The following is a 12,380-nucleotide window of genomic DNA, read 5'->3' on the forward strand; positions in this document are numbered from 1 at the left end:
TGGTGAATATGTTTCTTTTTTGGCAGCAACAGGTTGAAAGTTGATATTTTACCCTCACTTAGGATAGGATTGGAGAATATTGGGGTTTTGCAGATTTCTCTTCTGTGCTGTAAAGTTGAAACAGAAACTGTAATTTGCAGTTACAAGTTCTAAACTCTAAAATATGGAAAAAGAAGATATAAGAAAACCGACGGACGATTTAACACCTGAATTTTGTTGCTAGGCTTGTATGCTTGTTATGGTTGTAGCAATGACCATAGCCATTGTTTTTTTCCTGCTTAGCTGTGAGGTTCCCCATCAGATCTTAATATCAAAAAAATGAATTTCTCTTTTTTTCCTTGTTTCAAGGCTTGTACCTTTTATTTTGTTTCTAAAATATCTTACACATATTTGAAGGTGAGAGCTTGGTAGAAAACTTTCATGTGGTAAAGCTCCTCTGCTTTTATGTTGACCTTCAAATGTGCTAAAACTGATTTTTTTTTTTCAGGTTTACTCTATGGTTGCTTTGTTGGTCCAATTTAAAAACGTTATTTTAACTCTGATTCAGGTCATGAATACCTGGATGAGAGACATGAAGTTCTTTGGATGGAGGAGCGCTGTTCTTCTCATCTTCACTGTGCCAGCCCTCATAATTATCTACAACATGAAAATATCAACAACGCTCAGGTTTATTGAAAAGCTGCTTGATGTTCCAGCCAGTTGCCCATCATCAATCTCTGAGCAGAGCATCACTCCACTGGAAAATACACAGCACTTCCTGGTGTCAGCCTACATGGACCAGAGAGTGAAGGGTTTTGACATACGCATCATTGGCATCTTCAAGAGAGACTCCATTCATCCATTGTACTGCTCTTTCTGTTGTGAGGGTGTTTTCAACAAAACCACTCCTGCAACTGTTCTCATAAACAAGGACCACTTTGGTTTCCCTTTCAGTGCCACAAACGTCCTTTGTAAAATCCCGGAAAGCTGTGATGCTTCTCATGTCACTGTTCTGACTCAGCCGTTCACAAAAAACGTATCTAACCCAATCTGGCTTCCTATAAGGAACAAGAAGAGCCACGACCAGAAAGAGAGAAAGCTGAATTTCACCGTCTGCATCTCCACTCTCTTTGGAAATTACAACAATGTGCTTCAGGTTGCACAGAGTCTACAGATGTACAGGTAAGCAAAGCCTGAGCTCAAACCAAAAAACTAATTTGTGTAAATTTCCCAATTTCTCCTCCAAATCACTCAAAAATCGTAAACAAAAAAGTTTTCAGGTTTTAATACATTTATTACCAAATTTTGATCAAATGTTGAATTTTCTTAAATAACCACTGTACTCATACATGCATTAAAAACCTTGAAACATGAGTGTGTTGCAGGAAGAAAAAAGTTACTTGTCAAACAAAGATCATTTTTTGGCCCTTTGGACAAATCCACAAACTTGGCATTGCTGCTTTTTTATGGGGAGCTAAATTTAAAAGTTCAGGAAAAAAAATAATAACAGTTCTGTGAGATGTTGCCATCTTTCATAGCATTTGCCATATTTGTATTAGATTTTGTCAGAATCCAATACTAATAAATGTGTGACATGTCCCATTTAAAAGTATGCCGGTTAAAAATAAACATAAATGTTAAATATATAAGGCAAAATTCAAACATTAAGAATAAATGCTCAATCTAAATGTTAAATCTTTGACTTGGCAAATCATCCAGAAAAATTTATTATTTTACTCCCTGGAATTCCAGTAGAAGGCAGCAACTCTCCTGGTGAGTGGAGGGCTCCTGTTCCAGGTGAAATTATTTTGGTACCTTTGGGTCTTCAGTGAGTGTATGAAGATTGGAGGCAGATTGTTGTAGTGGTCTGTTGTGTTGAAAATAGAGCTGAGCCAGAACGTGAAGTCAACAATTTACCAATTGATCTTTGTTATAACCATCATCTGTGGTTATGAGCTCTGGGTCATGGCCAAAGGAACAAATACAAGTGGCTGACAAGTTTCCTCCACAGAATTACCGTGGGGATCCATGCAAACCCACGTAGCAGAATTTTGGAGTTCTACTCGCGTTAGCATGGAATTCATTGGGGGTGGCCGCTGGAATGCGCTAATTTTTTTGGTTCCCTATTCTCTTTCAACAAACATAGAAATGTACCAAACATTGTAACAACATTTAGTTGTTCAGAGTCACTGATGTACCTGTTTTTCAGGTTGCTCGGTGTGGAGAGAGTGATGATCTATAAGACCAGCTGTGGTCCAGAACTGGAACGTCTGTTACAAAGTTACATCCAGGAAGGTTTTGTTGAAATGGTTCCATGGCCCATAGACAAATACCTGAATCCGTCTTGGGGCTGGAGATTCGAAAAAGATGGAGGAGACTTGCATTACTTTGGACAAATCGTCACTCTTAATGAATGCATCTATCGGTCCATGGAGCGTTCACACTACATCCTGTTGAATGATATAGATGAGATCATAATGCCGTATAAACATGACAGCCTGGTCTCTATGATGAACATGCTGGAATCAAAACATTCAAAGGTAGGTCATCTTAAAGGATAAAATATCTTCATGCGCGTTTTGGTTCACTCTCATCCCTATTCTTGTTCTTTAGGTTGGAGAGTTCCTTTTTGAGAGCCACATCTTTCCAAAAACGCACTTTGATAAAAGTCGGAGATTTCATCTTCCGCAGTGGGAGAAGGTTCCAGGCAGTAACATTCTAGAGCACATCTACAGAGAAGAACCTGATAGAAGGAAATACCTTCTGCAGAAGATGATTGTTAAGCCAAGGTCAGTTGAAGTTTGGTTAAAACAGGTCTAATGGTTTAATCCATTGGGCGCAGCATGTCAGTCTGGCAGTGGTCAATTTGAGCGTTAAAATATCTGAACTCAGGGACTCAGCTCTGGGGACACGTCATGTTTGGTGATATGATCAGAGGGTGAAGTACAAACCTAATGTGGAGGATAAATGCCAGTGTTCTCATCCATCCATTTGTCCGTCTGTTCGTCCATCCATCCATCCATCCATCCATCCATCCATCCATCCAGACAAAGCTCCCACAGCAAGAGTAAAGTTCACTGCACTGGGAGAGCCTCTGAAGGATCTCATGAACCCAGACATGGAGACGTGATTACTTTTTTCTCTGTGTTTGATACAGTCGACCACGGATTACTACTCAGACGACTGGAAAACTGGGTGGGTCTCACTGGGCCGGTACTAAACTGGTTCAAAACGTACTTAGAAAACAGGAAATATTTTGTGTCAATTGGTAACTTCACTTTTGAGCCAACAGAAATTACATGTGGAGTGCCCCAAGGCTCCATCCTGGGACCACTTCCATTTAACATCTACATGCTCACACTGGCCCAGGTTATAAAGAACAACAACATTAGTTACCATAGCTATGCAGATGACACACAGATATATATTAGACTGACACCAGGAGACCGAGGCCCTGTACAGGCTCTTGGTAAATGCATTGAGGACATTAATGACTGGATGTGTCACAACTTACTTCAATTAAACAAAAACAAAACTGAGGTTATTGTCTTTGGGGCTAAAGAAAAAAGGTTGGACGTCACTACAGAGCTTCAATCTATTCAACTAAAAACTACCAACCAGGCCAGAAACTTGGGTGTAGTGATAGACACAGACCTAAATTTTGATAAACACATTAAGGCAGTCACTAAATCAGCCTATTATCATCTCAAAAATATCTCAAGGATTAAAGATCTGATGTCTAAGCAGGACCTGGAGAAACTAGTGCATGCTTTCATCTTTAGTCGACTTGATTACTGTAACAGTGTTTTTACAGGACTACCAAAAAAATCCATCAGGAAACTGCAGCTTATTCAGAACTCTGCTGCTCGGGTTCTCACAAGGACCAAGAAAGTAGACCACATCAGTCCAGTTCTGAGGTCTTTACACTGGTTACCTGTCTGTCAGAGGATAGACTTTAAAGTTCTGTTACTGGTTTATAAAGCTTTCAATGGTTTAGCACCAAAATACATGACTGACCTCCTGACCCAGTATGTACCAGCCAGACCTCTCCGGTCATCTGGATCTGGTTCCTAGAGTCAGAACTAAACATGGAGAAGCTGCATTCAGCTTCTATGCTCCACAGATCTGGAACAGACTTCCAGAAAACCTTAGATCTGCTGAAACACTCAGTGTATTTAAATCCAGGTTAAAGACTCACCTGTTCTCAGTTGCATTTGATTAATATGTATTCAAAAGTTTACGTCCGCACTGTCTATCTATGCTTGTTTTAAATTAAAATCTTTGTACTTTTTTAAATGTTATTTTAATGATCCAATTTTTACTATTTTTTTTTTTATTGTTTCTTTTAATGTTTTATGTAAAGCACTTTGAATTGTCTCTGTACATGAAATTTGCTATACAAATAAACTTGCCTTGCCTAGAACTTTATTGAAATTATTAAATCCGACCTATCAACATCCTTCTTGTCTTCCACCGATCAGCAGGTAAAATACTAATCCAATATGAGCGTTTTTGTCCTGTCGCAGCGCGGTGCTTCTCTGGCTGCAGCCAGACAGTCTCCCGAACCACTCCACACAGAGAGCCTCTGCGGACCTGGGAACCGGGGGGAGCAGGGCGGGAACCAAGGACCGCTGAGCTGGGAGCGTGGGGCGGGAACCGGGGAGCACAAGATAAGGGGTGGGGTGTGGGACCGAAACCAAAGAACCACTTTGGCACCTGAACCGCACAAAACCCAATCGGTGCCCAACCCTATAGATCAGTGGTTTTTGCTCCTGGGATGTGTCCAGTAGTTTAGAATTTTTTTTTACTAGAGAAAATATATGTACAACCCCAGAACACCAAATTCACTGAAGTGTCTGTGTTACAGGTTTGTAGAGCAGACTTCGGTTCATGAAGTGTTAAAGAATTTTGGACGACGGTTCTACGTACCTCCGGCGATCTGCCACGTCATTCACGTTCGTGTTCCGCTGCATAAATCAGTAGAGCTGAAGGATCTTCATGAAGACAAACGACTGTGGCACTTCCAGGAAAAACTGATTCCCAATGTGGACAAAGTTCTGCAGAGAGCAGGACTGATAAACTGAATGTTAACAACCATGTTGGAAAAAGTCTGGAGGGATTTTTGCTGTTTGTTAAATATTTGTTAAAATTATTCTATTTTCTAAATGAAAGAAGCTTAGAGGGATGTGGATTCATTAAAAGGTTTTCAGTCTTATAAGTGGAGGGATACAAATTCACAATAATTTTAATAAAAATGGAATACAAATTGCAATAAAATGAAAATATAATATAAAACTTAAATCTTTGTCAATAAATCTTTGTGTAAAAATGGTTATCCTGCTGATTTATTTAGCTGATGAAAAAAATGTTTTTTTTTCAAAGGAAGTCATGATTTATAGAAATTAGTGTTACTTTGGTAACTTTCTTAATCAAAAATTTTCAAAAATATTTTATTTTTTTAATGCATATTTTTATGATTAACCAACTTTTTGATGCTGAAAACATGCAGGTTTGAGAGTGGTGCTAACAAACCAAATTAAAGTGTGTAAAACAAATAAAGAAAAACTTTTATTCACAATAACATTAAGAAAGACAAAAGTGTCTCAGCTTTGAGGATTCAATCTGGTTCTTCTGTCAGTGATGATCTGCTTTGTGTTAGAGAAGATTCTGCAGGTTGGTAGTGGAGTTATATATACAGTTTAGATTCTTTCTGTTTGAAAAAAAAAAGAAAACTTAAAACCTCAGTGATGAAATCTTTTAAATCTTTTTATTTACTTCATTAAAAACTCTCTTTCAGCTGATAGTAATGCCTTAATCTTATTGAAGTTTCTTGTAAAGTAAAAAAGAAAAACAAAGGAAAAACTAATGATTTTATAGAAATGAATGTTACTCTGGTAGCCTCACAAAATCCAGAATTTATAAAGAACACTGTCAATTTAAGTGATAATAAAAATATGTTTCTTGTCTGTATAATTCTGTTGTTGCTTGGAAGATCTCTGCCGCCCTCTTCTGGTTAACTCTGCTACTGCTGGCCTCTTCCTGCTGGTGTGTTTTCTCCTCAGGTGCACAGGATTACTGGCGGGGACGCCTGGCTGCTTTTTTCTTTTTGTTTGTTTTTTCTAGGTTTTACCAGCCAGTCCATCAACTAGTACCATTCAGCTGCATAGAACAGGATAAAGTAGTACATGATAAAACAGAGGCTGAGCTCGGCTCAAGGGAGACAGATTTACTGACACCAGCAGGTGCCATTTTTTGACAGCCATCTGGGCTTATGAGGTGCTTTTTTATGGTCGACAAATTTGGCAATTTGAATCCAGTCTACTCTAAATTCAGGTAGAGTCTCTCCAATTTGTTTTGAACAAATTCAAGGATAGCAACAACACTGCTTGGTTGGGCATGTGAAAGATCAGCTTGCTCTAGTCTCTGTCTAGTTTAATCACCCCAACAGTGCCACCTTCTGGCTAGTTTCCTACATAACACCAAACGTATCATATTTGATACATGAGTTTGTCTGCCCTCCACAGGTGTAGTGTCATATATATATTTTTTTCCTGAAAAACCTAATGTATACAATCAGATACATGCCGTGTACAGATAATCCAACAGGGGGCAGTAATTCACTCATTAGAAGAGCTTCAAGTGATGCAACAAGGCTACCATGTTTCAATAAGCTTTTGAAGAACTTTCTGTAAAAGTTTCTATAAGAAAAACATTATACTTTGTAGTGAAACATAAAAAAGGATCAGTTACTGGGTTGATACAATGTGAAAAAAAAATAATTTCTTAAACTATGTTTTAGCAAAACTGTTTTGAATATGGTGTATCAAATTTGATACAGCAGGGATTTAAGACCTTGTAACCTTAAATAAGTCAACTGTAATTGTATTATATTCCTTGCATCCTGTATAACATCAACATCATTTATTTATATTTAAAAACATAACTTGGAATATTTGGAGTAAAAACTAGACGCGTAACTTGCTATATAATGATGATTGACAGCTAGATTTGGTCATATTTCTTGTAACGTCCATGTAGGCTAGCCATTGTTGACACAAACAAGATGTTATTGGGAGGTGCTGATCTTTCTGATATGTCATCTCCAATGACAAGCTCACCTGCAGATGCAGAAGATGCTACATTTACATTTGGTGGCACATTGTGACTTTGGCAATAATCAATGTTTGGATTCACTACAGAAAAAGCCTAAAAAAACTGCAGCCCAGGCAGAAAACCCGAGGAAGGATTCAGGCATCTGCTGGTGCTGGTATCATCAGAACAGTAAAGGTAATAAAGTATGACCTGAGCAGGGACAGAAATTGTTGAAGGTTGAAAACTGTAAAATGTGTAAGAAACTGAAATATTACGTTTTCCAGACATCCACCCAGCAATTCTATTCATGGGTTCAGTTCATTATTTAATGGTTGAGGCTTTACAGGTAATAAATACTTATACTATAAAGGAAATGAAGAAAATGAAGATTAATTATAAGTAATACAAGTCAATACCCTAACAAGTGCAAATAAACCTTCAAATGAAACGCTAGAAAAGAATAACATTCAAACATCTTTCATAATTGTTCAAGAACCGTGCAAAGGTGCGCATGGCTCATTGACAAAAATTTAGCAACACAGAACTCATCTGTCAAAAAAGAGCATGCAAAATACCCCCACCCCCAGGGTTTGGCACAACTTAAGACAATATTTGTCAAGGCATATTGAAAGTAAGACTGGAAGAGGCTGTCATATTCATTATTATCCCTTGTGTTCCCTTTTAAAAACCAATAGAAAATGCACCAAAGCCTAATTTGTTTTGTTTTTCCTGGGATTTGTTTCAGCCTCGATTTTGAACTTATTTGGACTTCTGCTTGTGTTTTATTTTAATGTGTTTTAAATTGAATTCAGTAAAAGCTGTTTAACTATTTACCTGCCAAGTTTTTTTTGTTTATTTGTTTGTTTGTTTTGCTTAAGGGACACACCAACAATTCCTACTCCTCAAACTTGTTTGATCTCTTGTCAAGAAGAAATTAATGAAAGGTTGTCATAAAAAGCCCCTACTTCTTTGTTCTACTGTAAGGTGATAAACAGGATGCAGAAGCTTCAGTCACAAGTTTCATCTGTTAAAGACATAATTAAGAATAATTATTTTATATTCAGAAGTGTTCCTTACTCATATTTCAGTTACCAAACACTGAACAGGTGTGCATGAAGGTTAGTGGTTCCACAGAACAGAAAATACCTGGGGGTTGCTGAGTAAAACAAATAAATAAATAATTTAAAACTCCCACACTGACACCAACAGATAATCATAAAAGAGAAAACACAGGATTTAAATAGAAATATGTCTGTTTTTTTTAAACTCTTTTATCACATGAAGAGATGCAGGACAGTGAGCCTTCAAACTCAGGTCACAGAAGCACAGAAACACCGTAGAGGCAGCTGTCTTGCAGACACACCCCCCTGGGCAGGAATGAACTCGCTCCCAGTAACAGGAGAATCTCAAAATGATCACATAAACCCAGTTGTTAGGCTCACAACTAGATCGGACTTACTCACTCCATCTGCCCCGTTATTTCAGAGACTTCAAATTCTCTCTATTTATAATATTTATATTTTTTTCTCTTTCATGAAGGGGATATGCCGGAGCATTCTCAGCATATTCTATGGTTAATTTGCAGCTGCATTCTCATTTAACCCAAAATTCTTCTGCTCTTCATTTACCCAAGTTTCTCACTTGTCGAGGTTAGTTTTCAATTTGATTTCGGGCAGAAATTTGGAATGAATAACTTTGGAATGAATTCAAACTTGCAAGTGTTGTAAAAGATTTTTGAAAAAGCATTTAATTTCAGTTTCACATTGAGTCTTCCTTATATTTGTTTGAATATCTTGTGTACTAATATGTACTTTCTCACTTTTATCCCAATAGTGTTATTTTATAGATTGTATAATTTATGTTTTCTGCTATTAATTTGGTTTTATTGCTGTTTTTAGACAAATCCTGTCACTTGTGAACCACTAAAATATTTATTGCCACTTTTATCTTTAAAATCTTTTGGAATATATATGTATATATGATTTATATATATTTATTTTATGTTTGATTCTTTGAGGTGGAGGCCACACATGTCTGCGGCGTCAAACTCAGGAACACATTTTTTGACAGGCGGTGAGCAGCGAATTCACCGCGGGGTGACAGGCGGTTGCTTGCCTGTTGCAGGGCGACACACACACTAACATGCACACCAAAGGGAAATTTGGAGCCATCAATCAACTGAAGTAACATGTTTTTTTAAGACTGTTGGAGGAGTCTGGAGTAAGCGATGAAAACCTGCGTCTGTCACATATCCCAGATGTCTGTGGTTTCTCTAGGAGTTTGTTCTAGCCACTCCTTCCAATTAGAGGTTATTCCCTCAAATGCTCAGATTGCCACACCTTGTAGTGAAGGAGGACATGAGGGCGGTTGACTGCAGAGATAGATTGAGACTTCTTACATGCAGTGGCAACACCCCAAAGCATGTGTCAAAGTCAATTAGCTTTGGGTGCATGTTGTGGTGATTAGCGTGGAAATCTGTGAGAGAACTGAGCTGCACCACAAACTGTCATTCAAGCGCTCTCCTTTATCCTGCCATTACTGAAATGTTCTGAAAAATATTACTTTTTTTTCTCCTTTTATTTTTGAAGCACCCGTTCAAGCTGTCAAAAAAAAATCAGCAATGTTGGAAATAAACAGCATATCATACTTTTAAAACCTTATTGGTTCTATTTTTTTCTAGTATTGAAAAATATTCTGTTGTGTAAATCAGACAATATTGACTTTTCCTTTTAAAAACAAATATTTCTGAATATACTAAAAGAAAAGTACCATGAATGTGCAGGTAAAAGCAACTTGTTCATGACATACAGTGGTGCAGTCTTGTGATATATCCCGATATGTATCGTACTGTGAGGCACATATCGGGATACATATCGTACTGCCAGACTCTTGCCAATACCGACCCCTACTAAAAACCCCAAATTCTATTTAAAATAATAACAGAAGTTTTTCCACTGCATACACAGTGATTAAAGAACTTCTTTCTTTGCTCTAAAAAAACGAGGATAACCAAATATTTAATCAAACTGAGATTAAAGTATGAAGGTCATCAGTTTGACAGTGTTTTTTCTGTAAAATTGAAATTTGGAAAGATAAATGGTCAAAATCAAAACACTAAACTTTAAAAATGTGTGAAGTTTTTAGACTAGTCCAGTAAAGGAGTCATTTGGACTTGTTTTCAACTGATCAAAACTTAGTAGGAGCCGCAAAGTCTCATGCATTTATTGCAATGTATTCTTTGATAATCAATATTAATTATACTTCTTTTGTGGCATGAATAAAAACAGAAATATAAAACGAAAGTAGAATTTTCTCAAAATGTGAAATTATTTTTTAAGTTGGACAGAAGATTTCCTTTCAAAATAAAAGACGCCTTGTGCCGGACCGAATTTTCCTAACGCAGCTCTGGACTGCATAAGACAGTGGTCCCCAACCACCGGGCCGCGGACCGGTACCGGGCCGTAGACCCATTGCCACCGGGCCGCGGAAGAATTTAGGGACTTTTTTTTTTCTTTTTTTTTTTTGAGTCAGAAATCTTTTATTTTGAAAATCAACCGGGTTTTCTCAATTATATTGAGCGCTAAAAGCAGTCCAGCGGCGTGTCACACGAGAAAAGCTGCATGTGGAACCTTTCTCCGCGAAGGGATGGGATTAGTGCAGCAACAGAAGAACAGACGGAAAACAACTGCGGTCAAGTGAGCCGCTGTTCGCTCAGCCGCGGTCAAGCCAGCCGCGCTACAAAAAAGTCATGCGTCCGTATTACACGGTTTACGGCAGAGCATGAAACTCGGTGGAAGAGCTTTTTGTTGGAGCATTAGAACGTCAGATGCGCTTGGAGTAAAATGAAAAAGAGAAATAAAATTCTATTTAAAAAATACATATTCTATCAGTGCATATTTGTACTAATAATATGTTATTTATTATGTCCTTTCTAAAAATAAATGTTTAGAGTTTTCAATAATGAAGTTAAATAAAGTCATTAAAAAAATAAATGAGTCCATAATTCCAGGCCTTGGACAGAAAATGCTTGTTCTACAGGTCACCCTCTATTACCTCAAGGAGACTTTTGTACTTTCATTGTATAGTTTTTGATAAACTAGTAGTTAAACTTTGCATTTTTGACGAGAAATATGTTACGATGGTCATCTTTGAATGTAAATAAATAGATTGTGGTCCATGATTCTAGGGCTTGGATACTATATCCTTGTTTTACAGGTCACCCTCTATTACCTCACAAAGACTTGTGTACTTTTAGTGTATAGTTTTTGAAAAAAAATGTCTTTAAACTTTGCATTTTTGACGAGAAATAAGTCAAAATAGCCATTTGTGAATTTGACTAAAAAGATTTTGATCCATAATTCCAGAGCATCGGACACTATGTTTGATCTACACGTCACCCTCTATTATCTCACAAAGACTTGTGTACTTTTACTAAATAGTTTTTAAAAAAATATTACTTAAACTTTGCATTTTTGACGAGAAATATGTTACGATGGTCATCTTTGAATGTAAATAAATAGATTTTGGTCCATAATTCCAGGGCTTGGATACTATATCCTTGTTCTACAGGTCACCCTCTTTTACCTCACAAAGACTTGTGTACTTTTACTGTACAGTTTTAAAAAAAATGTCTTTAAACTTTGCATTTTTGACGAGAAATAAGTCAATGTAGGTATTTGTGAATTTGAATAAAAAGGTTTTGGTCCATGACTCCAGAGCTTGGACACTATATGCTTGTTTGTTGTACAGGTCACCCTCTATTATCTTACAAAGACTTGGGTACTTTTACTGTACACCCCAACCCAAAGTGCTTTAAACTAATAAAGGATCAGAGTTTTTACCAAAGTTGTGCTTAATATTTGAAATCGGTGTATTCTGGAGTAACTGAAGAGCAAAGAAGACCTCTTTAAGTGAGCAGGGATGTAGAAACCTTTATGTAGTTTATCCTCAAGGGTGCACCTCAAGCATAAATTTATAAACGCAACTAATCTAGATTGAAAAAAAAGCTAATTTAGTTACCCCTTACTTGAAAAAAATACTATAAATGTATTTTTTTTATCCAAAGAGCCACTAAGAGAGCCACAAGTAGCCACTGGTTGCAGATCCCTGGTTTAGTCAAAGTGTAAAAGAGTAGCTTTCTAAAATGCTTGTTGGGGATGTATTAAATAAAAGTTATAAAATGCTTGGCGTGATGCCTCAAAAGAGTATCAGGTAACATCTGCGTCAGTTAATCAACAATATAAATTAAAAAAAAGGCTATGCCTTGTCAAAAGAGACATGTCTTTCGGTAAACCAAATATTTCAGGTTT

The 12,380-nt window shown here is 37.1% G+C and overlaps 1 protein-coding gene across 1 annotated transcript; it reads left to right on the plus strand.

Moving 5' to 3' along the window:
* Positions 1-224: 224 nt before the first annotated feature.
* Positions 225-5,232, plus strand: LOC112143390. Its single transcript, XM_024267324.2, has 5 exons — positions 225-666; positions 1,045-1,161; positions 2,189-2,519; positions 2,593-2,768; positions 4,847-5,232. Exons 1-5 carry the CDS (start codon positions 497-499, stop codon positions 5,061-5,063), a joined length of 1,011 nt encoding a protein of 336 aa, XP_024123092.2. The 5' UTR covers positions 225-496; the 3' UTR covers positions 5,064-5,232.
* Positions 5,233-12,380: the final 7,148 nt, after the last annotated feature.

The sequence above is a fragment of the Oryzias melastigma genome, linkage group LG22 (assembly GCF_002922805.2).
Source record: "Oryzias melastigma strain HK-1 linkage group LG22, ASM292280v2, whole genome shotgun sequence".
Classification (NCBI taxonomy): domain Eukaryota; kingdom Metazoa; phylum Chordata; class Actinopteri; order Beloniformes; family Adrianichthyidae; genus Oryzias; species Oryzias melastigma.